The 25,679-nt window shown below is 42.0% G+C and overlaps 2 protein-coding genes across 6 annotated transcripts; both read right to left on the bottom strand.

The window, feature by feature from the left end:
- Positions 1-414: 414 nt before the first annotated feature.
- LOC115540409 (macrophage mannose receptor 1) lies at positions 415-12,444 on the bottom strand. 3 transcript variants are annotated; one of them, XM_030351656.1, is made up of 11 exons: positions 12,288-12,444; positions 11,887-11,970; positions 11,138-11,188; positions 10,222-10,364; positions 9,948-10,042; positions 9,677-9,825; positions 1,966-2,105; positions 1,579-1,676; positions 1,320-1,492; positions 1,041-1,123; positions 415-942 (listed from the first exon to the last, which is right to left on the bottom strand). In XM_030351656.1, exons 1-10 carry the CDS (start codon positions 12,376-12,378, stop codon positions 1,044-1,046), a joined length of 1,104 nt encoding a protein of 367 aa, XP_030207516.1. In that variant the 5' UTR covers positions 12,379-12,444; the 3' UTR covers positions 415-942; positions 1,041-1,043. The 3 variants fall into 3 exon arrangements, with proteins under 3 accessions (XP_030207516.1, XP_030207519.1, XP_030207518.1); XM_030351659.1 differs by having other exon boundaries at positions 1,356-1,492; XM_030351658.1 differs by having other exon boundaries at positions 9,677-9,819.
- Positions 12,445-15,024: 2,580 nt separating this feature from the next.
- On the bottom strand, positions 15,025-23,746 carry LOC115540410 (CD209 antigen-like protein C). Of its 3 annotated transcripts, XM_030351660.1 has the most exons (10): positions 23,535-23,732; positions 22,009-22,092; positions 21,639-21,689; positions 19,636-19,778; positions 19,356-19,456; positions 19,081-19,229; positions 15,964-16,103; positions 15,753-15,850; positions 15,494-15,666; positions 15,025-15,286 (listed from the first exon to the last, which is right to left on the bottom strand). In XM_030351660.1, the coding sequence occupies exons 1-10, from the start codon at positions 23,623-23,625 to the stop codon at positions 15,279-15,281; spliced, it is 1,038 nt and encodes a 345-aa protein (XP_030207520.1). In that variant the 5' UTR covers positions 23,626-23,732; the 3' UTR covers positions 15,025-15,278. The 3 variants fall into 3 exon arrangements, with proteins under 3 accessions (XP_030207520.1, XP_030207521.1, XP_030207522.1); XM_030351661.1 differs by lacking the exons at positions 15,753-15,850; positions 15,964-16,103 and having other exon boundaries at positions 23,535-23,746; XM_030351662.1 differs by lacking the exons at positions 15,025-15,286; positions 15,753-15,850 and having other exon boundaries at positions 15,501-15,666; positions 23,535-23,746.
- Between the last annotated feature and the right edge of the window lie 1,933 nt (positions 23,747-25,679).

The following is a 25,679-nucleotide window of genomic DNA, read 5'->3' as shown; positions in this document are numbered from 1 at the left end:
TTTTCATTTAATTTTAGTTTATTTAACCTCGGAAAACACATTGAGGGGAAAAAAAACATCCTTTACAATAGTGCCGAGGGTACATTGAAGGTTAACACATTGTCTAAAAAAATGTAAATAAAGTAAATAGTACAATAAAGTAAAGTAAAATACAATACAATATAGCAGCATCAATTTGGATGCACCAAAATGCACAAAGTTTCAAAAAGGTGCAGGTGGTTAAAATTCTAGTTTAAAATTCTTAGAAATATTACTTTTATGACACGTTTGACTGCAAAACACCGGATATTTGCAATGTCCTGCTTTGCCGAATGTGCGCAACGGCTGGAGTATTCACACAGCATTCTGCGTCTTTTTGGAGCTTCTTTCGTTCTTTTGTTCAAAGAAAAGGAACAGTGAATACTACACCACCAATAGTTAGCAATATTTTAATGACTTTTGCAAATAATCTGTTTACCCTCCTATCAATGAGTGCTTCACGGTTTTTTTATCTATTACACTCAATGTTTGATTGTGAAGTATTAGGCGAGAGGGAGAGCACGAGGTAGAAACAGAGTCTGTATGTAATGTCATCTACCCTACTGTATCGTTAATAGCATCTCACTACCTCAGGCACACATACGTTGTACACAGATACCTGCCAAGAAGTAGGAAAAAAACACTGCGAATGCGTCTGGAGACATTAACATTAAAAGATTGTTTAATATCATTAAAATAACAGTAACAAAATGTTACAATCAAAACAACTTCTAGATACCAAACGCAATAAACAACAAGGTCAACAGACGAAGCCTGGGTGAAGGATGGTTGGAGAGTAAAAGCCAGCGTTGTGGACCTCGGGGGAGCAAGGCACGGGGACCCAACCAGAGAATGAGGGGATGGGGCCCATGGAGCCAGAGACCGGTCATGGATCGGTTCCAAGAGCCAGGTCTCTCTCTTCATCTGTCAAACATTGTCAGGATGTTCACTAAAAACTGCCGGAAGAAATACTATCAAATGATCAAAGAATCAAACCATCCATATCAGCTGTAACAACATACCTTTCAGATGATGAGCATGGCCACGACAGATAGGAAGACGGTCATAGGAACCAAGGATCCCCAAGAATGGCCATCATTTTTATCTACAGTAAAAAGCCAAAAAAAAAAAGCCAAAACATGAGCATAGTTTAGCATGATTGGTTGTGGATGGGTGTGGATCATCCATGGGAATGGTTCTCACTAGCGTGATTTCCTTTATATATACTCCGTCACTGGGCTCCATCATTGCACAACATTATCATGATCAGCTAATCAACATAAGCTACAAAGTCTACAAACCATCTGGGTACAGGTCCCCTTCCTGAGGCTCCATACCAGCGACCTTCTCACAGATCCAGAAGTTTGTTGTGCTACACAAGGCATCATTCCACAAGTTGGGCGGCGTCCTCCAACGTAGTTCTGCACACTCTTCCACTCCATCGACCCCGTTTGGTTCATCTGCTCCCCAGTTCCTGAAACCCAAAAAGACTAGAATGTTTACAACTACTTCATACCATGAGGCGATCAAGGTACTGCGCTCATAAGTCATGAGCCTTACCGAAAAGTTAAGCCTGACCCATCAACCCATTTCCATTCCCCCTCTTTTTCCCTGTCACTCAGTCCAATCCAGTGTTTTCCTATTGATGAAGTGAACTCCTGTTAAAAAAGAATAATATGTCAACAAGACAACACAGCTGGGTAGAAAGTGCATACAATCAATCCCACCCAGTCTGGCTGTCCCTGCCCCCCCCCCCCCCCCCCCATGCCTGTTATCTGTTGTATATGTGGGAAAATAGTTTATTTGTTATCTGTATGCCTCACAGTGTCGCTACACTGTGTTGTATCTTTCCAAATGTATGCTGCCCTGAAACCAAATTGACTTGACTGTGTAAAAACAATTATCCCCTTGGGGACAATAAAGAACCTAACTAACTAACACACCTACCTGTTCTTTGTCACTGTTGATGACCACCAGGTCGGCGCCTCTTTGCTTACAGTCCTTTCTACTGTCCTCCCAGTTCTTCTTGGTATCAGAAAAAAGGTAAAAACTGTTGCCGAAACGCCGCCAGCCAAGTGGCAAAGGATCTTGGGTAGAATATAAGAGGAACATCTCAAGAGTCATAGAAACTGGTTTATTGTTTTCATTGGTTGAGACACACTAATACACCCCATTAAATAAAGGCGCTGGTCTGTTTTATGGATCACAACTGAAACCTAACCCTGTATAATAGATCACAGTGGTATTCGGCACAATTAAAGGGATAAGGATTCCATTGACTGACCAAATGAGTCATGGCCAGGACTGGACTGACCATCTGGCATGCCGGGCATGGGCCGGCAGGCCTTTTGGGCCGAAGAGGTTTAAAAAAAAAAAAAAAAAAGAATTATTATAATAATTCGGGGCCCGGCCCGGCCCGGCCAGACCAAGTCACGCAGCCGAGGGCCAAGGGCTAGGGTGACTGGGGGGGGTCCCTTGTGACGTGATTACAGCCCTCACTGCTGTCTCCGCAGTCCGCACACAGCTATTTGATGAATGCTAGATTATAAAACACATTTCAAAAATCTAGTCTTGACTGTCAATAACAATGCGGGACAAAGTCTCAATTTGCGGGACGTGTATAAGGTAATGGTAATGCGGGACTGTCCCGCACAAAGCTGTACATCTTGTCACCCTACCGAGGGCCGAGGTCCTTTCCCTCTTGTGTGTGCGTGCTGCCTGTCAGTGTCAACTTAACCTGAAAGGCCCATTACTCATCATGATTGGTTCTGGGCTGGGCCTGGCCCAATCACACACACACCAGAGGGCCGAGGTCCCGCCCGTCAGGCCCCGGCTGTCAATCTGTCAATCAGTCACATGATATCACATCACTAAAAAACAATGGAGAAGAAACGTAAAGGAGGCGCGGAGAAACTCAGAGACAAAAAATGACAAGCCCTGGAGGCAAACGCTGAAAAATGTGGAAAAATATCAAACATGTTTGCTGCGACAGCTGGAGCTGGCCCTTCATCAGCACCGCCACCACCGACTGCGGTGGAAATTACAGCGGCAGAGGCCGAGCAGGATGCCAGCGGCGGGGCCGAAGAGGGGAATGAATGGCGGCCAAGGCCAAGATTAGCGACGGGTGGCGGCGGTTCCGGCCAGGGCTCAGGCGAGGAGATTGGGAGTCTCTTTCCGCTCAGCGGGACAGTTGCTGGACTATTGGTAAGAAGTTGTAAATTAAGTTATGTTGCTAAAATAAAAAAAAGTGTAGCCAGCTTGCTTAATTATAACACAGCATGTGTAGTTTGCTAACAGCTAGCTGCCTGGCCTGGATTATAACATCATGGTGTATAGAGCCACCTCAAAGTGGCTATGTTAGCTAACCCCACAATTAGCCCTACTAAACATTTGCTAGCTCTCTTGTGTTTTCTTTCAGGAGTTAAATTGCTCTGTTGTTGGTGGACTGAAAGAGTTTAATTATTTTGCATCATTAAAGTGAGGAAGCTGTCAATGTTTTAGTTCATTTATTAATTTATTAGGCTATGGCCATATGGGTAAACAGCTCTTTTGGGACATGAAAAAATAGATAAAACTTGTTTATGAGCCAGCTTTTGTGTAGCCTATGCTATAAGCTAAATAAATGAAATTTAGACAAACATGCATTCCCGGGGGTAAACAAATGATTTTTATGCATAATTTAAATGCAATTTAAAAACACAGACTGTAATTTGACCTGAACATTAAAAATATATGAATATATTTCAAAGTTAACAGTAATTGCAGAAAAGTATATTCACTCAAATATGCAACTTAAAGTACTCACTTTCTACTTTCACAATACTTTGAGTTTTTGAGGCCTTAGGCTTTGTCTTTTAGAAACATTCAGAAAATTAGACCACCACAGAATTTTAATTTTTACAAGCTGTTGAGTAATGTATCTTTTATTAGACCTGCTTTCTATACCATATTGTACTTTAGAATGATACACATTAAGTACACCATTACTTTTGTGAACTTTTTTTCACATTGGTTTGCTTAGTAAAACAACAATTTGTGCATTTTGCCTATATACGTAACTATATTTGAATGCATCTTTCAACCTCTTTAACTGACAAATACTTTTAACCTCAATCAGTTGTGTTCGTCTCCTCATTTATGTAACAGGTTGAGCCACCATCCACAGAGGCGAGAGAGAGAGCAATGAGCAGGACGTTGATTTCTTTGTCCGTCCTGAGCCTTCCATTTTAGAGGCATTCTTGGATCACCACCCACAAAAAAATACTAGCAATCTAGTTGTGCAGAAGGTATTCAGTTATAAAGATGGCACCAGCAGGAAGTGGCTCACATACTGCACGGAACGCCACAAATTGTTCTGTTTTGTCTGTCTGGCATTTGGGAAGAGGACTGATGCCAGCATATTCACTATTGGAATGTCAGATTGGAGACATGTACATCAGCGTACAGAGAAGCACGAAAAGAGCACTGCACACCGAACCTGTGCTGAAGCTTATTTTTTAAGGTGCTCAAAAAAGGATGTCAAGAGCATGTTTGCTGGCAGTCAGATGTCTGCTCATAGGGAACAGGTGAAAAAGGGATGCCAGGTTTTAGAGCACGTTGTGGAGGTTGTTAAATTGATGGGAAAAGGGGACTGAGCTATAGGCCTGTGGACAATGAGGCAGCATATACACTGGCTGACAACACCATAGACCATGGTCACTTTTTGGAGCTCATCCTGTTATTGGGGAAATATGATGTTTGCTTAACCAATCCAGTGGAACAAGAGGAAGAGGGTCTCTCATCACCCTACTCTCCAAAACAACGGCAAACTCTGTCATAGATACGGTTGGGCATCTCATTCAAGAGACCATTGCCGGTGATCTCCAGAAAGCTGGAATGTTTTCTGTTCAGCTAGACACAACACAGCACATAACAGGTCATGATCAGTGTTCTGTAATATTAAGGTATGTGACTGACAATTTGCATGAAAGGCTTGTTGCTGTGTTGAGGTGCCAAGCATCCACTGGGCAATACTTTGTGGACCTGCTCTCAGGACTCTTTGAGCATCTGAAAAGTGTGCATTGCAAATGCAACAGATGGGGCATCCAATATGCAGGGCCAGTACAAAGGTTTTTCAGCACTGATGACCTCCCAGTCTCCTAACCATGTACATGTGTGGTGCTATGCACATGTACTCAATCTTGTACTGGCTGAAACTATCCAAACCAACATTGAGAGCGGGTCACTGTTCCATCTCCTAAATGACACTAATGCCGCTTTTCCACTGCATGGTACCAGCTCGACACGACTCGACTCGACTCGACTCAGCTCGCCTTTTTTGCGTTTCCACCGCGAAAACATGGTATCTGGTACCTGAAGTGGCTGCTTTTTCTAGTACCGCCTCGCTCTAGGTTCCAAGCGGCTGAGCCGATGCTAAAAGGTGACGTCGGCAGACGGCCGGCCACTGATTGGCCAGAGAGTGTGACGAAGTCACGAGAGCGACATGGCCACCATGCTGGTAACAGCCATAGCAGCGCCGCAGCCAACATATTCCACTTCTTCAACATGCCAGCTAATAATACGAACACGAATACCATCGCATCGATGTTCTCCATTGTTGTTATGTGGGTTCTGTCCATGTGTGGGTTACGTAGGTGTTGTTTGCGTCGCGTACAAAAATACGTCACGGCCCTTTCGCGCAGCCGACCCCGCCCACGTCCCGGAGGTACTATTTGCGGTGGAAAAGGACCCGCGCTGCTACCGTGTCGAGTCGTGTCGAGTCGTGTCGTGTCGAGTCGAGCTACATGTGCGGTGGAAAAGCGGCATAAATGTCAATGCCGTGTTCCTCAAGGACTCCTACCAGAGGGTTATTCTATGGGAGAATAAAACTCAGGATAAAAGCCACAGACGCCTCTCTCCAATTGGTGAGACACGGTGGTGGGCCAAGCACAATGCTCTTGAAAAAGTATTTGGACATTTTGGAAAACCTGACAACTGCATCATTGAACACATTGACGCAGTGCTCACACTGGAAGTCATTGAATAGCAAGCAAAATAATAGCCCTCTGTACGTGCAAGAGCCCGAGGCTTTAAAGAGGGTCTCCTCAAATATGAAACAATTTTAACTGCACAAGTATTCCTCAGAGTCTTTGAGCACTCTCCACTTTCCAAGTACCTGCAGACAAAAGGTATGGACATCCTTTCTGCCCATCGTATGGTCACTGCCACACAAGTTAGGTCACTGCCACACAAGTTGCAACCGTGAAGGCAGCTGCAGACACATTTGTTAAATGGACAAATGGAAAACTTCAGGAGGGGGAAGAAGGAACCATCATTGAAGTGTAGGCTGCACTGCCTCAGAAAAGGATAAAGAAAAACAAAGGCATGGCTGGAGAGATGGCGCAGGATGAGGCACTAAGCAATACGGAGAGAGCATATGAGGTGAATGTGCACAACATTATTCTAGACACAGCTAGAGGCCATCCACAGGCGCTTTCTCACTCATGGCACTCTCCTTGCTGATTTGGCATGGCTGGACCTCAGGAACTTTGCTAAGATCAGGACAACACTTCCCATTAATGCACTTGAGAACCTCAGCAAATGTCTGCTCAAATTTGACTCTAGGGCTACAGTGAACAGTCTTCAGTCAGAACTTTTGCAGGACAGTGGGACATGCTTAAGGCATCACATGTGGATGAGTATTAGACAGAACAGTGGAAGATGGATCTGCAGCACAGGAAGAAGAAAGAAATATTGTGACCACAAGCTGTTCCTCCTGCAGGAACTGCCCACTCTGCTGCTATCAAGTCCTCAGACGATTCAACATGCTGGCAGATACTTATCATCTCCTTGGGCTTGCGTACAAGTACCTGCTGACCCTTTCCCTGATTCAGGTGGCCTGTGAAAGAACATTTTCAACCCTCAAATTCATAAAAAACAGACTTCGGAGCAGCCTGTCGGCAAACAAGCTGGATATGTTCATGATGATGGCGACCGAGAAAGACATCCTCATGGCATTGGACTCGGACATTGTCATTGACAGGGTAGCTACGAAGAGTGAGCTATTGAGCTGCTCTTGTAGCGTGCCGCAACTATCTCTCCACATTGTTTTCATTACAGATACACTACTACTAATATGATCATATAATTCCATTAAACTATCGTTTTAACCTTTCTATCCGTCTCAGCTCACTCTTTTAAAGGTTGCCTTGTTTGATGAAGTCTTTTGTCTGTTGTGGAGTTTAAAGTGAGTGACATTTTATGTGTGTGTGTGTGTGTGTGTGTGTGTGTGTGTGTGTGTGTGTGTGTGTGTGTGTGTGTGTGTGTGTGTGTGTGTGTGTGTGTGTGTGTGTGTGTGTGTGTGTGTGTGTGTGTTTTATGTTAATATTATTGTATTATACACTTGTTCAAAATAAACACATTTTAATTCAATTCAATAGAACAGTTATCTTTAAGGGACCACGATAAATGTGTACTGGTGGGTGGTCGATTAATTGTGGTGGGCCGGTCCGGGTCCAAAATGCCAGGGCCGATTTTTTGTCCCAGTCCAGCCCTGGTCATGGCTAAACATCTTTATCAGTGGTTTTCAAACTGTGGGGCGCGCCAGAGTTCTGTAGGGGGGGCGCGACGTGAGAAAAAAATAAACCCGAAGAAAAACCTGATAGTCGATGATTCAAATCATCAATCGTACTTCAACTGTAGAAGTAACCTAACTAAATCAATTTTCAACCGTTTATCTTCGTGCAAACCATTTAACAAATCTACACACTTGTATCTTCAATAATATCGAAACAGAATTTTGATATCATTTAAAATTTCTTCAGAACCACCGTTTTAGTTTCATACCGCTTCGTTTTCAGCTGTTTTCATTGAAGACGTCTGCCCATTCTGATACACCTACTTCTAGACATCGTAACTCATTCATTTTTCAACCGTTTACCATCGTTCAAACCATTGAACAAATCTAAACACTTGTAGCTTCAATACTATCCAACGGAATTTTGATAGCATTTATACTTTTTTCAGAATCACAGGTTTCAAACCGGCATCGTTTTCAGTTGCTTATAATAATTTAGGTCACCATAGCAACGCCGGTAAACAAACCCCGCCGAATAGTCGAATCTCTGGACTGAAAAAGCAGATCTGATTCGACTCTGAAAATTCAGAGTCGGGGACCCTGAATGAATCTGTGTAAACTGGCAGTTTACACAGATTAAGATGTTCAAATGTATTTAAAAAAGGTTAAGCTAAAACATGCTTAGATAAAGTTGTTAAATTGTGTTAAGAATTTTGTTTAAAAACGCACAAAGATGTTGTAATGTTTCAGAAATATGTTTAAAATGTTTAATAAATATGTTTCAAATGTTTAAAAAATATGTTTCAAATGTTTTAAAATTATGATCAGAGATGTTTAAAATGTGTAAAATAATTAAGATAGCTTTCAAAACACAGGTCTTTAGAAAAAAAAAATGGGGGGGGGGGCTCAGCTGAATTTTTTTCTCTGAGGGGGGGCTCACTCTCTCACACTTTGAAAACCCCTGATCTATATGGCTTCTTATGGTTACGATAAGTTATTGTTGCTCTTTTCTTAAAGATTTATGCATTTTTCATGAAGTAAGACATTTATCTGAAATAATATATGCATATTCATTCACGCACATAAAAGAAACACAAAAACAACCCAAAACAAAAACGATATGGCACCAAACCCTAAAGCACTAACCCGTAAGGCACCACCAAACCATAAGGAACCAAATCATAAAGGGGCCCACACACCGCCCAGACTCAAACCAACGTTCAACTACTTTCATCCAACCACGCTGCCTCCCGTCTGACACGTTCGGCAGAATAGTTGCATTCAAACACACCGCAAAGACTACTGCCAACTACACAGTAGCGTGTACATTCTGAGCTTGCGCGATATGCGATAAGTCTCCTTAACGTTCGGTGGTGCTAGTCTCGTGGCGCTAGTCTGCCCCTCCCAAACACCGTGCTGATTTGCTGGTTGTGTATCAGCAGTGTGCTAGCAGCAAACAACCAATCAGAGCATCCAATGGCTCCAATCCTCAGACCGCCAGTATTGTATGGCTCCAATCCTCAGACCGCCAGCAATCTCAGGCTTTTCAAGTTGAATGGCACAAAACCAGCAGACAGAGGGGCTGTTCCTCACAATTCTTACAGTAAAATATGTTTACGGTAAGGGATTGTTACTAAGTATTGTTATGTAGGGTGTTGTCAAGGTAAGGTATTGTAAGTAAGTATTGTTACGGTACAGTGTGGTTAAGATAAGGTATTGTAACTAAGTTTTGTTATGGTACAGACAGTTATTCCAAGCAGCTATCAACATGTAATGAGCGATATCATTACCTAGCTAAACACAACACAATAGTGTAATGTTCGGCCAATGACACTGGAACCCGGAGGGGTAGATGGAATGACCTGCCTGATCTCAGCACCAGCACTGACTTGTTGTTTAGCTTCTGTGCTCGTTCAGGCAGACCAGGCTAACCCTTATGCCTAAAGTATAATTTGTATTAGCAGCCAGGGCAACACATTGTTTTTTGGCAGCCATAACAAATCTGGCAGGGAGTGCAGTAATTAACTCACTGGAGAACGGACCTGCAGCAGCTTGATGTGAAGAACATTTTACATAAAGCCTTGCCATAAAGATCAAACATACCAAACGTAGTCAAAAGCTCTAGTGTCTTCGTCTCACAGATCCAGAGGTTTAAATCATAACACGGCACATCAATCCAATTGTTGTGCCAGGCTACGCAGTCTTCACCTGCAATAAGATGGTTGGGTTCACCGACTGCCCAGTAACTGAAACTCAGAGAGAAAAGCAAGTTTACGACCCTCATGTTTCTACCATGAGGTGATAATCCATGTATGGATAGCCCACTGTCTCTATCAGAGAAGAGCGGCTGCTTAACCAGAGTCATAAGCCTTACCTTAAAGTAATGTTTGTACCATCCACCCATTCCCAGTTTCCCTCTGTGCCTCTCAGTCCAATCCAGGGCGCATCAAGCCATCTTGAAATAAACTCCTGCGTAAAATAAATGATTTGACATGACAACACAGAGAAAGACAGACACACACACACAGACACACACACACACACACTAAAACACACACACACACACACACACACACACACACACACACGCGCGCACACACACACACACACACACACACACACACACACACACACACACGCACACACACCTGTTCTTCTCTGCTGTTGATAACCACCAGGTCCGCATTTCTTTGCAGGCAGTCATCTCTACTGTCCTTCCAGGATTTCATAGTAGAAGACATGAAGTAGAAAGTGTTGTTGAAATACAGCCAGCCCTGTTGTATGTATTCACCTGTTGAATGTAAGAGGGAAACCTTAATTATCAACAGAGACTTGTAGATCTTACTGAGAAGTTTTGACACACAAAAAACACATAAAAAAACAAACACGTGGAACTTGATAAGAAAGAAAGAACAATCGAAACCTGACCATGTGTAGTATAGATCATAATTTCACCTTGTGTTGGAGAGCACAATTAAAGCTTGACAGAAAACTCTAAATGGTCATGCATAGGAGTTTAAAGAGGATCATAGGGGGATGTAGCTTCAGCCAAGTCACAGAGCTACTGCTGGTACATTTATCAGTGTCAGTGGTTACCATAGAGAATAACTGACTTCCTGTCGCGATCAATGTTACAGTTTTGTACCCATTACTTATTTTCTTCTCTTACTAAAATGTAATTTTAATTTGTTGCAAAAATTTTATGAATACAAGACGTGTGTAACACCATTCAGCTTAATGAACTGAAGTAAAGTATGGCTCAATGAGAAAGCAAAGAGGAGGCTTGTTTGAGTGACTATATAGTCTATTTCAGTCTGTTTCATTTGTACCCATGACATCGTTTAAACAATTGGGATATTTCTTGATGTGCAAATTCTATTGAAATTACAAACCCTACCAGACATTTTATTTGGTTAATAGTTCAACACACGGATACTCTGTAAGCCTGATAACATAACGTGTGAAGTTTATAGAAATTAGAGAGATATTCTAAATTAAACCACAAAAGCAGCAGACATTTTGCAAGGAAAGTCAAAGATTTGAACTATAGATAGAAACACTCACCCATTAAATTCCTGAATTTCTCTCTTTCGTCTGTCTTAGGTGTCTGAGAGTCTAAGACAGGAAGAGTATCCTACCGTTAAAATCAGCTCCAACACAGTTAACCACAATTGTCAATCAAACAGAACATTATGGCTGGAAAAAAAAAGGTAAACCTACAAATTAATTAATATTTATGAATAAAGAGTATAAATTATGGCAAGGGTTTGGATGTTTACAAACATTGTTCTTGTTTCGAGAAAAGGTAAGACCTGTATCAAAACAACCCGACCTTCAAGTTTTCAAAACCAAATATTTTTTAGTGTTTTCAAAATCTCCCAAGCTTGCCTGCTTGACTTCCATTGTAGCCTAAAGAGATGCTATAGGAAGGAGGCGACAAACTCAACACTGTGAAATAATAAGAGAAATAGCCCCCCCCACCCCCTCGTTATTACACCCCCTCGGTGATACCGCACCATGATAACACTATGTGCACACATGTAAGTAACAGACATGACTCCCTGAACCAATCAGGGAAGAGCCTTGTCAGAGATTAGCCATAAACCATCTGAAGTCAAAATTGTCTCACAGATGCAGAATCAGAGTTAACCAGAACAGATATTCTCACAGAGCATTTAACTTAATAATAGTTGACAGATGGCTGACTGACTTAGTTACAGCTCCTTTAAATTAGATAATGGTTTCAAACATAATATAAACAAAATCTACTATTGTTAATATTAATAGATTAAGGAAGCATCATTTAGACTCACAGAGACGCAGTGAGATGTTGAGAGTGGCTTGTAGAATACACAGCAGTCCAAAGCCCACCACAACACACTTCAATAGCTTTCCTCCTGATCAGGGGTACAACACCCACACACACACACACACACACACACACACACACACACACACACACACACACACACACACACACACACACACACACGTACACACAAGAGTGAGAATACACACGACATATTGATCATACTGAAATATCACGCACATACAAACACAAATACAAAGTTAAATCTATACATTGGTGATAGGGATGTGTACTTGATTTTTTTTTTCTGAATGTATATATATTTATTTTGTTGTTATTATGAAACCATTAAATATTATTACAATCATCCTTATATATTTATAATTACTCTACAAAGGCTCTTACCAAATTCTCTCTTCACCACCACAGTCCTGAAGACAGGCATGTTCACATATTCCATAGTGACTCCAGAGTCCAGCTCATGAGCTGTGTCCATAGTTCCACACTATAGTTTGGGGACTTCTTTAAAAACTGCTTTATGCCACATTTAAGTGGAAGTGGAACTACTAATGTCACAAGTCATCTGATGTTCCTTTTCTCATAATAAACTTTCCCTTGTTGCAACTGGTGTTCAATATCTTGCAAAACATCTTCTCCTTCTTTGGTTGTAAGAAACCCGAGTCTTCAACAGCACAAGGCACTTGGCGTTCATGACACAGACACACTTTCAGAATGCAGTGAGGATCCAACATCTCACAAGATTTATTCCCTTGGTAGAAGAAACTGCTACAGCAAAGAAGGCTATCGAAAAGTCACTTGGAGAAATTTAAACTATGGCGGATTGATGCACTATGTCAAGAAAATCATGTATATTAGCAAAAGTATAAAAAATCGTATAACATGGAATTTGAAAACCGATGTTGCCATTTGTGGAGATACCTGCATTGCCAAAATTTATTAATATGCAAACAAAGAATACACTTTTGGCTCTATATATGCTCCTAATCAACATAGAATCGTAAGTAATCATGCAAATCCTATGTTTTATTCATTATGTTCTATTACCATCCAGGGGGTTGAAATTGAGACGGTGGATTTGTATAAGTTCCTTGGAGTACACATCAACAATAAACTGGACTGGTCTGACAACACAGAGGCCCTCTACCGGAAGAGTCAGAGCAGACTCTTCTCCTCAGGAGGCTCAGGTCGTTTGACGTGTGTGGTAGGCTGCTAAGGACATTTTATCTGTCTGTGGTAGCCAGCACGCTGTTTTTCGCTGGGGCGTGCTGGGGAGGAGGCATCATGGCTGGGGAGTCAAACAGACTCAACAAGCTGGTTAGGAAAGCCAACTCTGTTGGTGAAATTGAGCTAGACAGTCTGGAGGTGGTGGTGGAGAGGAGGATGAGGGACCAATTCAAGTCCATCCTGAGCAACCCCTCCCATCCCCTCCATGCTGAGCTGTGGCAGATGAGGAGCACCTTCAGCCACAGGTTCATGTTCCCCAGGTGCAAGACGGAGCACTTCAGGTGCTCCTTTGTGCCGGCAGCCATTAGGCTGTTCAACAGTGCCTGATGATGATTGTGTTTGTGTATGTATGTGTTTGCATATGCATGTGTGAGTGTTTAGGTATGCGTATATGTGTATTTGCATCACCCGTCTTGATGTTGGTTCTGTTTGTCTTGTTTTTGTCCCTATTTTAACTATAAGCGTCTACTTATGCATTAGCACTTTGTATTTATTGTATTTATTGCATTGTTATTTTATCCTGTGTCCTTCCACTGCTGCTGAGCTGTAACAAACAAATTTCTCCTACGGGGGATTAATAAAGTTGTATCTTATCTTATCTTTTATGGTGGATGGCACATATCAATTAGCCTCCTAACTATAACATGCAATCTAGTTTTCAGAAAATATGTTATAATGTAACAAAAAAGATAGCTATTTGATTACAACTCTAGTTCTATGATTGTAGGCATAGCCATCTAGGATCGCCTTATGGGCTTACGTGTGCACTGTAAGTTTCAGCAACGCTCCAATCAACGTGGGCTCCGCCCACCTTCCCCACGGCACACATCAGCGTCCCTCCTCCCTTTTCTTTCAGCAATTGCTCAAACCAGTCATCTACCAAGTTTATTACTTTGCCCATCTATGTTGAAGGAATGCAGCGGCATCAGATCGTCTGCCTCACTGGGAGTTGCAGCTGTTAACAACATATCCTGCCCGCCTCTGCCTGTCGGCCATGACACTTTTCCAACTGTCATGGCCGACAGGTGTAATGTGGGACAGACGACGTGTTGAAGATTCTCCGATGCCGTCGACAGCAGCATCGCCAGTTGGCGAAGGGGACCAGGCCGCAGAAGGACCGACCTGCTTCGTCATTCTTTCCATATATATATATCAATACATACTTTATGCATCATTTATAGAAAGATATAAAATCTGTTTGAATAAAAGCCAGTACATCTTTACACAACCATATGTGGAATTGTCACGCTTCGTCGCCCTCTCTTCAACCCAGTGGTTGGGGGGGCGGCGTTAAGATGGCGTAGCCAGGGTCCGTCCGCCTCCATGCGGCGTCCCCGTGTGCTTCATGAGCGGGCTGGGGACTCATCCAATATAATATTGCGGTTAAATATAATGGTTTTTTTTCATATACTCTATACTACCACAAAGAATATATTTATACCATTCGCTACTTTATTTTACATAATATAAGTGGTACACCCAAAATTTGTGATCAACTTTGTTTGTTTTTTGGAATTATTGGGTTTATTTATTACTATTATTAATTAAAGTATTGCTGACTACTTTATTTTTGCTGTTTGTAACAAGTAAAAGATTTTCATTTTGAGATGCCAGGAAATCCCAGGAAAACTGTGGTTTTCATAATCTGTCACCTATATGGACTTGCATATAATCTGTTTAGCCTGCCTGAACTACTTTGGATAATATAAAGCAACAAAAACAGTCATATCATTAGTCGTTCAAAAAATTTTGTTTGATGAATGGTGAAATATTAGACAGAGGAGGCAGAGCGCTACGGTGAAACAGAGTGTCTGCGTCCTATGTTTATAGAGTAATGTCAGGCCTGCCCTACTACGTTGTATGCAGCTACCTGCCAAGAATTAGGTCAGAAACAGAATACATTAACATGAAAGGATCATTTTATATTATTAGTATAACAAAAAGTTTCAATAAGAGCACCTTCTAGGTACCAAATGCAATAAAAAACAATGTCAATGAACGAAGCTTGGGTGAAGGATTGTTGAAGAGTAAAAGCCAGCGTTGTGGACCTCAGGGGAGCAAGGCACGGGGACCACACCAGAGAATGAGGGGATGGGGGCCATGGAGCCAGAGACCGGTCATGGATGGGCTCAAAGAGCCAGGTCTCTCTCTTCAGGGATCTGTTCATGACCAGAACATACGTCACATCCAAAGCATGAGCATGGTTTTAGGGATGTACTGTTAGTTGTGGATAGGTGTGGTTCATCATCTATGGTTAGGAGAATTATCACTTGCATGATTTGATTAACGATCAGCTTACAGTTATGTTGGCCGAGTACACAAAATGATCATTCAACAAAGGAACACACTCTGCAAAGTCTACAAACCGTCTGGATACAGGTCCCCTTCCAGAGGCTCCATACCAGCGGCCTTCTCACAGATCCAGAAGTTTGGTCTGTTACAAAAGTCATCATTCCAGATTTGGGGCAGCTCCCTCCCATGTTGTTCTGCACACTCTTCGATTTTATCGCCACCGTCTGGTTCATCTTTTCCCCAGTTCCTGAAACCCAGAAAGACTAGAACGTTTACCACCACTTAATACCATGAGGCGATCAAGGTACTGCCCTCATGAGTCATAAGCCTCACCTAAAAGTTAGGCCTGACCCATCGACCCATTTCCATTCCCCCTCTGTTTCCCTGTCACTCAGTCCAATCCAGTGTTTTCCTATCGATGAAGTGAACTCCTGTTTAAAAAAAGTTACATTTTCTCAGCTAAGTAGAAAATTAAACTTGCGTGCATGCAATCACTGTCACACTCAGTTTTGTTATCACTGCCCACGCCCATCCAAATACCCACCTTTTCTCTCCTGCTGTTGATTACCACCAGGTCTGCCTTTCTTTGAAGACATTCATTTCTACTGCCCTCCCAGTTCAGCTTTCTAACAGAAAAAAGGTAGAAACTGTGGCCGAAACGGCGCCAGCCCTGTTGTGAAAGACCTTCAATAGAATATAAGAGGGAAAATCTCAGGAGTCATATAAACGGATTGAGTGTTTTTATTTTCTTAAGACACACAAATACACTACCGTATTTTCCGCACTATAAGGCGCACCTGAGTATAAGCCGCAGCAGCTAAATTGAATGATGTGTACATAGATAAGCCGCACTGGACTATAAGCCGCGGGTGCAGTGATGTTGCTAGGTACGCGTCCTGCGTCCCTGACGCATTAAAATCTGAAAGGACGCACTAAACTCACTATCCATGCGTCCCGGGGACGCATCTCATTTTCCCCATGAAAAACGATACATTGTGAACATTAAACAACTCGTGTTTAATCACAGTAACTGGCCAAAGAAACCTTATTGTGAGCAGACCGGACAAGCGCTGTTTCAACCCTCTGCACGTCTACTCGGCGCAGACGTGATCCCCTGTACAAAGTATCGCGACATGCTAATTTAGCCGCTACCAAAACAACTAGCTCGTCACCGCTGATTTCATTTCAACAATTAAAAATACGAACTTCATAGTAAATAAACCCACGTTTCCACTGCTCGATGCTGTGCTCATTCGTGTCGATTATGTTGTAACGTTTAGGGGACGTGCTGTAATGAAATAAATTAAACATAATCCGGTGGTGGTGATGAAAACTACATTGAACGGCAGCCGCCATATTGTTATGCCCAAACGGCGCCTGCGCATACATCGGGCTTCCAACGAGATCCCGTTTTTCTCGAGAAACAGGCAGAGAAGAGAGAACGCAAAAATGCCACCAAAGAAAAAGATGAAACCTATTGCAGGTCAGCAAACTATTGCAGCTGCATTTTCTGTCCCCACTACTACTTCCAGCGTTTCCTGCTGGAGCCCGCCACTGGTGGCGGGGCGCGGACCGGTCATAGAGCCCATAGAGTTAAAGTCGGTGGACTCGTCTGTAACCTGTAAAATCCATAGATTAGCCGCACCGTTATATAAGCCGCAGACTCGAAAAATGGGGAAAAAGGCGCGGCTTATAGTCCGAAAATTACGGTACATGGAAAAAAGCAGCTGACCGTTTCTCATCGATCAAAACTGAAACCTGACCCTGTATAATAAATCACAGTTGTTTTATGCACAATACAAGGGATCAGGATTCCATTGAATAACCAAATAATAATGGTTACTTTATGTTCTGTCGGGCACTTTGTTTACAGTTTAGTCACTTTACACACTTTATCTACTGTCATTGCTCATTCTTTTTGCATTGTGGATTTATTCATCAAGTGCATCAACAATCTCCATATGTACAGGACCTTGTATCAAGCTGGGATGTATCAAGCTGGGATATATGATTTTATATACCTGTTAGTGGGCCCCTAATACAGTACTTGAAGACGTTCAAGAAATTCAGCCTTGGTGCAGAATTACAGCCACTACGAGCCAGTCCAACAATAAGCTTTCCACAAACGTGATGTTTTATAGAGGTGGGTGAGGGTGGTGGGTGGGGCTGTGGCCCTCAGCAGCTTGCAGCCATGGTACCATGCGCTTGTGTTTTCAATGGATGTATCGCAAACAGCTTTAAAAAAATGTTTTTTCAGGGGCGGCGATGCTAGGGAATAGGACAGTGGCGTGAAGGATAGCGGGGCGTCTAGCTGCCGCCGGTGTGGGGTTGTATGTTAGAAATAATGGGGGCAGTTGGTTTGACGCGCGCCGTTCAGCGCCGGTGTGATTTGGGCTTGAAGCCCAACACACACCAGAGCCGAAGTTGCGCGGCAAAAAGAACGGCTTCATTATTTCGGACGTACTAGCCCACCCCGGCGGCGGCTAGATGCTTGTTGATGCACTAGATTAATAATTCCACAATGCAAAAAGAATGAGCAATGAAAGTAAATAAAGTGTGTAAAGTGACTAAACCGTAAAAGTGCCCGACAGTACTTAAAGTAACTATGAATTATTGTGACTATCATTGTAACCACAAACAGAGGATCTTGGGCCTCAGGGCCAAATATATAGTCATAAAACAACTGGTATAACGTTATGGTAGCCTATACCGACAGTTTGTTGATCTGCTTCTTTCAAAGCATATCACTACGGTGCTGCAGCGCGCTGCTTCCTATTGGTGCTATAGGGGCGACAATTGACGCATGTGAAATGCGCACCGCGGCACTTCGGCGCCGGTGTGTGGCCGGCTTGACGTCTCTGGTATTTCCACAACGAAACTCGTAGTGGGGGTTATCTCAGCCACGATTGAGAAGTAATTGGGGGAAGGGACTTTGGCTTTGACTCCCTGAAGTACATGGACCACGTCTTGGAGGAGATAGGGATTTTTGCCTGCGATTGTGTCCCGCTGGAGCCCAGCTGCCCGCTGCCGAGGCGGTGGTGCCTCGGTAGCGGGCAGCGAGGCTCCGGCGGGAGACAATTGCAGGCAAAAATCCCTTTCTCCTCCATGTCACGGTTCAATCTACTTCAGATTGATGTGGAAGTGGAAGATCCAGAGACGTCGGAGAACCCGACGCAGTCGTTTGAGATTCATAATATCGACTGGAGGGGCACACAGCTTTTGGTCGTGATAATATGTATTATATGATATAGATATCTATGTATAATATGATATTATTTAGATATAGAGCTCCAGGACTGCCGCCAGAGCACCCGGAGTGTTCTAGAATATTTACAGAACTCGGCCAAAGGCTGTGTACGCCTCGCCATTGCGATACATCCATTGAAAACACAAGCGCATGGTACCATGGCTGCAAGCTGCTGAGGGCCACAGCCCCACCCACCACCCTCACCCACCTCTATAAAACATCACGTTTGTGGAAAGCTTATTGTTGGACTGGCTCGTAGTGGCTGTAATTCTGCACCAAGGCTGAATTTCTTGAACGTCTTCAAGTACTGTATTAGGGGCCCACTAACAGGTATATAAAATCATACATAAAGTAGCATGCCATGGGATCTTTAAGTATTAAAATGAACAAACATACCAAACCAAGTCCACCCACCTGCTTCGATTGGTGCTGTGGGAGATGCCTTCTTCTCACAGATCCAGAGGTTTAAATCATTACACGACACATCAGCCCAGTTGTTGTTTCCTACTTCAACACAGTCTTCCTCTTGTTTATAACGGTTCGGTTCACCGACTTCCCAGTAACTGAAACCCAGAGAGAATAACAAGTTTACGACTCACGTTTCTACCATGAGGTGATAATCCATGTATGGATAGCACACTGTCTCTATCAGAGAAGAGCGGCTGCTTAACCAGAGTCATAAGCCTTACCTTAAAGTAATGCTTGTACCATCCACCCATTCCCAGTTTCCCTCTGTGCCTCTGATACTCAGCCCAATCCAGGACTCAATATGCCATCTCATAATAAAGTCCTGTGTAAATTGTTGCATGTTTTATCATGTTAACATGGGTGATTGAGTGAAGAATGCAACTTGCATCCACTCTTTCACACGCTCCATACACACACACACACACACACACACACACACACACACACACACACACACACACACACACACACACACACACACACACACACACACACACACACCTGTTCTACTCTGCTGTTGATAACCACCAGGTCTGCGTTTCTTTGCAAGCAGTCCTCTCTACTGTCCTTCCAGGATTTCATAGTAGAAGACATTAAGTAGAAAGTGTTGTTGAAATACAGCCAGTCCTGTTTTGTGTTTTCACCTGTTGAATTTAAGAGGGAAACCTTAATTATCAACATAAACTGGTTATCTTCCTAGGAAGTTGTGACTCACAAAACATAATCAGAAAAACAAAATAGAACTTGATAAAAAACACCTTGTGTAGTATAGATCACAATGTGACCTTGTGTCAGAGATCAAAATAAAAGCTTTACTGAAATGTGGAAATGCTCGTGCAGAGGAGTTTAAAGAGGATAATGGGAGGCCGTAGCTTCAGATAAGTCACAGAGCTACTGCTGTTACATTTCTCACTGGTTACCATAGAGAATGATTGCCTTCCTGTAGTTGTGTTACACAGTATTGTGCTGAATATTTTTTGTCTTCCCAAAATATAGATTTCCCCATCCAGACATTTTTCATTGGTTGAAAAAATGTCATGACTGCAAGACGTGTGTAACATATTAGTGAACTGAAGAAAAGTGTGGCTAAAAGAGAAAGCACAGAGAAGCGCTTGGGTAAGCGACTCAGCATTGATAGGTCAAAGTCTGATTCCTTTCCTGTACACACACATTTGTGCCCATGACCTTTTTTAAAGTCTTTAGATGTTTATTGATGTGGAATATTATATTGAAATTACAAACACTGAAAAACCTTTTATTGGGTAAAGAGTTATCTTTACCCAATAGAATGAAACTAGAAAATGCAATTCCAGCAGAAAATGTGAGTGCTGTAGTGCAAAGGGAGGTTGAAAATATGTTTTAATAAAGCCAATAGTTTAAGAAGTAAAGAATTGTGGACTGACTTTAATCAAGTGAAATGATTCAAACAGAGTTTGAAAGTATAAGTGGAGTAAACAATGTAAACATGCACATCATTTCAACAAATAAACAAATTGTTAAAGTGAGTTGGAATACATTTTAGATAGAACTTTCAAATAAGTTTGAAATGATGGAATCGTGTGTGTCATCACCTGTAGTAAAAGTGTGTAATTTACATTATTCTTTCACGTCTAGTTAATCAAGATAAGCTAACAAAATGATATGGCTTATACCGTTGGACTCCCAGGGTTCACAACTTTCATATGATACATATTGTTTGTGTAGATAGCATGATGTGAAAGCGTTTTCAACTAAGCTAGCATTTAGCTTCTACTGGTAGTTCACCGGACATGTAGTAAGACCTTAGCCTCTAGCCATATAAATAGGGGTCCCCACGCGCAAACGCCAGATATATAAGGGGCGCAAGTGAAACAAGAACAAACGTTTAAGCTTAACATTGTGTTTCTAGGTTAAATATTGACGTTGTTAGGCTCCGCAACGTCCGAAATGGTTAGTTTTTGTGATAGCCACCTTGGGCTAGAGCGGGTGGAATTCACACGCTCAACGTAAATCAATGAGACTAAATTTAAATAAACTAAGCGGGTATGGAATTAAATTGTTGATTCTGAAGAAAGTATAAACGAAACCGAAAATCTGTTTATTAATATTTGAAGATCAAAGTGATTGAGTTGATTTGTTAAATGTTTGAACAAAGGTTAAAGGTTTAAAAATTGACCAAGTTGCAAAGTCTGAAGTAATTGAAATGTCATAGAATGGGTGGACGGCTTCGCCATCCGCCCATTGACTTCCAATATAACAAATTATATTTTAGAAGTAGGATATTTTAAAAGTGTAAAATATTTACAGAATTTGAATAGTACTTCATGATTGCAAGCTAATATTAATGTTTAAAAATGGAATGGAGTGTCCAGGTGAAACATTGTGGAAGGAGTAGGTTCCCAAAATTTGAAGAGAATAATAAAGAAAGAAGGAAAGAAGAATTAAGCCTAAGAACAAAAATAGTTGAGCGCTGCTTGCAGCACTCACCTTACTATTATATGACCTTAATTTTTAGAAACACTCACCCATTAAATTCATGGATTTATCACTCTCGTCTGTCTGATATGTCTGGGAGTCTAAGAAGGGACAGAGTGTCCTACAGTAAAAATCAGCTCCAACACAGTTAGTCAAAAGCTCTTCATCAATCAAACTGAACATATTGATTGAAAAACAAAGTAAACCTTCAAATAAATCTAAAATAGTTATGCATAAAGATTATAATGATGACAAGGGTTTAGAAGTTTACAAACGTTAGGAGGCTGTTCTTGTTTCATGACAAGGCGAAACCTGTATCAAAACACCCGGAACTTCTGCTTTTCAAAAACAAAGTTTTTGAAAAACACACATAAAGCCTCTTATTGTTAATATTAATAGATTATTATTATTTAGACTCACAGAGACGCAGAGAGACGTTGAGAATGGCTTGAAGAATACACAGCAGTCCAAAGCCCACCACAATACACTTCAATGGCTTCCCTCCTGATCAGTGGTACAAGGTACAGGTATAAATACATTATTGTTTTTTACACCAAGTAAAAGCCATTCATTGGTTATATGGATGTGTATTATTTTTTCAAAATGTATATATACTGTATGTCTTTTTCATATATATATATATATATATATATATATATATATATATATATATATATATATATATATATATATATATCAGTGGCGGCTGGTGGTTTTTAAAGTGAGGGAGGAAGGAATTGGCCTGCCATTGGCCTGCTTGCACTGTTGGTGTATGGTGGCATAAGAATGTGAGACTCAAGTTGTTTCAGGGTGTTTTGGTGAACTACAAAATAGCAGGGAGGGAGTTATGTGAACAAAATGTATACAAAGCCACCAGTGGCATCACTGTAATTTGAGAAGGAAAGGATGCAAAGCATATTAGTCAAATCAGGCCTACTATTGATTTGTAAAAGTAAATAAAATTACAAAAACAATAGGGATCCAACCTGTTGGCTTGGACCCCTAAAAATCTGGGCCTATTATTGGGCCTATTTTTGCCCTCACTGACTGAAGTTATTTAGCTATGTTTATTTTCAGTTACAATTGCTTGTAATGCTACCAGTAAGTCATGCGTACCTAGCAAACCATGTAGCACTCACAACACTGACGGTGCCATTACTTCTGATGACCTTGATTTTGGGAAGTGGTCTACCTCTTTCTGAATGAATGGAATGGTTTTTGTAATAAGACGTTAACAATGTCCTCCGTTTCCAATGTTTCCATTGTGCATTTAGGATCTCGCTATCGCAGATTTCACTTACTCTGCGTCTCTCAGACTGAGCACCGCGGCAATGCAGACCGGGTTTGTTATCGACAGCGTTGCCAGATTGGGCAGATTTCCCGCCCAATGATAATTTTTCCAGCCTAACATGGTTAAAAGTAGCCCAATTGGGTGGGAAATCGGACCAATCTGGCAACACTGCTCAACATCCAGGGATCCTGCTTATTGGTTCATAGCGCAGACGGATAGATTTTTGCGCGAATCAGACCCCTTAAGGTCCCACCCACTCAGAGGAGGATTTTCCTCCTCTCTTCCATTGAAACCCATGTTATCCACCGGCCGCCAGTACTTTCGGGAAAATGAATGGGAGTGGACGGCGGCGGAGGGAGGACGTTCCTCCCTGAAGTAATTGTCAATAGGCGATAGGGGGTGCTAATGTCCCTTTACCCAGGGAAACGAACATTATATATTCAAAGGCAATAAAGTAGTCATATTTAAGGGCATTAATTCATTACAATAGTCGGGGCAATCTAAATGTTTTATTCTCAACAATGTTAGGGAGGATCTTCCTCCCTCTCCTCAATGGAGAAGCCTCCACTGATATATATATATATATATCTTTTTTTTAATCATTAAATATTATTTCAATCATTCTTATAAATAATTCCTCTACAAACGCTCTCACCATATTCTCTCTTCATCATCACATTCCTGATGACAGGCATATTCACATATTCCTCATTGACTTCAGAGTCCTGTTCATAAGTTGTGTCCATAGTTCCACTCTAGACAGCGTCTCTTGTGTTTGTGCATAGCTCTTCTTTAAAACCTGAACATTTAAGAGGAAGTTGAACCACAAATAACATGCAGTATAGATATTTCACAGGTATAATCTTTCACACTGTGACAAAGATAAAAAAAAATGCATGTCATCTGTAGTTCCTCTTCTCCTCAATGCAACTGGTGTTTTACTGATATCTTGCAAAACATCTTCCTCTAAGAAAATAAGAAAATAGTCTTCCATAGAACAAGGAACTTGAAGTTCATAACACAGACACACAGTCAGAATGCAGGGAGGATCCAACATCTCACAGTATGTTCAAATACAAAGAAATTAAAAACATCTGCAAACGCTAAGCAAAGGAGAGGTCATTGTGCATCTGAAAGTATGGGAAACTGAAAACATTTACATTTAGGGCATTTAGCAGACACTTTTATCAAAAGCAACTTGCAATAAGTACATTTGTCAGAAGAAGGAGAAACAATATATCGCTGTCTGTATAGTAAGGATGTTCATAGAACCAAGTGCCAAGCACTTACAATCGCTAGGTTAACCAATTCCCCATATACAACAAAGACAGCTCGGATAAGATGCAACACAACTAAGTACTTTTTATTACAAAAAAAAATTGGAGGGCCAGAATAAGTGAGTGCAGTAAGTGCAATGACGTACAACATACAATAAGTGTGTACATTATGTGCCAGGACGTACAACATACAATAAGTGTGTACATTATGTGCCAGGACGTACAACATACAATAAGTGTGTAGGAGGGGTGGGAGGGGGTGGAGAGATGCAGAGTCTAGGTGAACTCTGAACAATATGTTCTGCCGAACAGAGACAAAACATTTCAGGCCCGACAGTCCCTCCATCCAAGAGAGTTACTTGCAGGGGCGGAGTGGGGCACTTATAGCCACCTCTTCGGGGTCGGAGCAAGGCTCGGGACTCGCCGGTCTCTCTCTTCGCTCCCACACACCAGCCCGTGTTTGCCTCGCGATGAAGTTGTTCCAGTTGAACAAAGAAGGCACTGAGTTGGACAAAAGGACCCGTAACCCTTTTCCAGTTGATGTGATCAACTTGTTGTCGAAATGCGGACTGCACACCTTAGTGTGGTTGGTGACTTCAAACCCCGTCCTCCTGATCTTCTGTATCCACTGCGCCCGAAGAATTGGGTTTTTTGGGAAGCGGTGGAAACTTAAACTGCCATTATACCGGCTGGAAGCTGAGCACAACGGTACACAGCAGTGTTGGTTTGATCCGCCTTCACTCCGTTGAAGCTTGTGAAGTCTTCTAACATTAAATTTCCGTTGTTTGGTTGGGTTTTCCATCTTTTTACTATTTATAGTTGCCGTGGTAACTGATACGGGAAGTAGACCGGAAACTAGTATGCCGACACCTGGCGACACCGGAAGTTCGCTTCTAGAGTTGTGCACAGAGCCTATTGGCGCACTTCCTTACAAGACCGGTAACCATAACAACGCCGGTAAACAAAAGCACTTCGATTCTGGCCGTAGTGCTCCACGCACTACAGCCATCCGGAGGCGCACAGAGCTTTTGGCCGCGATATTATCTATAAAATTATATTATACTATTATATATAGAACGTTATAAGACGTCATTAATTCGTCTGAAATATACCAGCCAGCACATACACATTTGACTAGCAGCTTGTGCTAGCGCCCGCCTAGCAATAACGTCAATGGTGGAGCTCTGGCAAACTGTCTTTCTGTAAATTCACCTGCACAACTCGTTAATGCCTGACTTCGGAATAAATCTGTTATTTTTGAGCACTTACATGCATCTCCCTCCAGCATCCGCCTCTTCTTTATTCTGGCCTTTTCAGCCCCTCCTTTCTCTTTTCTCTTCTTGCCTTCCATGAGTGCCAAAACAAGCAAAAGCTAGCAACCACGAACTTGCTCGCCTTCTCTGTCTGACGCGTCTTTAGGGTCATGCCATTAGATGTGGGGCCGCGCATATATTCCCCGACATTTCCGAAAATGGACTTGACCTGCAAGCTGTTTATTGGATAAACGCATTTCCCATTCCGAA

The sequence above is a fragment of the Gadus morhua genome, chromosome 3, assembly GCF_902167405.1.
Source record: "Gadus morhua chromosome 3, gadMor3.0, whole genome shotgun sequence".
NCBI lineage: Eukaryota > Metazoa > Chordata > Actinopteri > Gadiformes > Gadidae > Gadus > Gadus morhua.
Note: the sequence above shows the minus strand (reverse complement) of the source record. Positions and strands in the feature narration are given on the sequence as shown.

What these genes read in the sequence shown, in the direction of transcription:
- LOC115540409 (XM_030351656.1), bottom strand. Translation starts at nt 12,378, where the DNA reads ATGGACACAGCTCATGAGCTGGACTCTGGAGTCACTATGGAATATGTG. An exon ending in AGAGCTTTTGACTACGTTTG is followed by an intron (nt 2,106 to 9,676) that starts GTATGTTTGATC and finishes ATTCTACCCAAG; the next exon opens with ATCCTTTGCCACTTGGCTGG. An exon ending in AGGGGACCTGTACCCAGATG is followed by an intron (nt 1,124 to 1,319) that starts GTTTGTAGACTT and finishes TTTTTACTGTAG; the next exon opens with ATAAAAATGATGGCCATTCT.
- LOC115540410 (XM_030351660.1), bottom strand. Translation starts at nt 23,625, where the DNA reads ATGGACACAACTTATGAACAGGACTCTGAAGTCAATGAGGAATATGTG. An exon ending in GATGATGAAGAGAGAATATG is followed by an intron (nt 22,093 to 23,534) that starts GTGAGAGCGTTT and finishes ACCACTGATCAG; the next exon opens with GAGGGAAGCCATTGAAGTGT. An exon ending in CACAGCACCAATCGAAGCAG is followed by an intron (nt 16,104 to 19,080) that starts GTGGGTGGACTT and finishes ATTCTATTGAAG; the next exon opens with GTCTTTCACAACAGGGCTGG.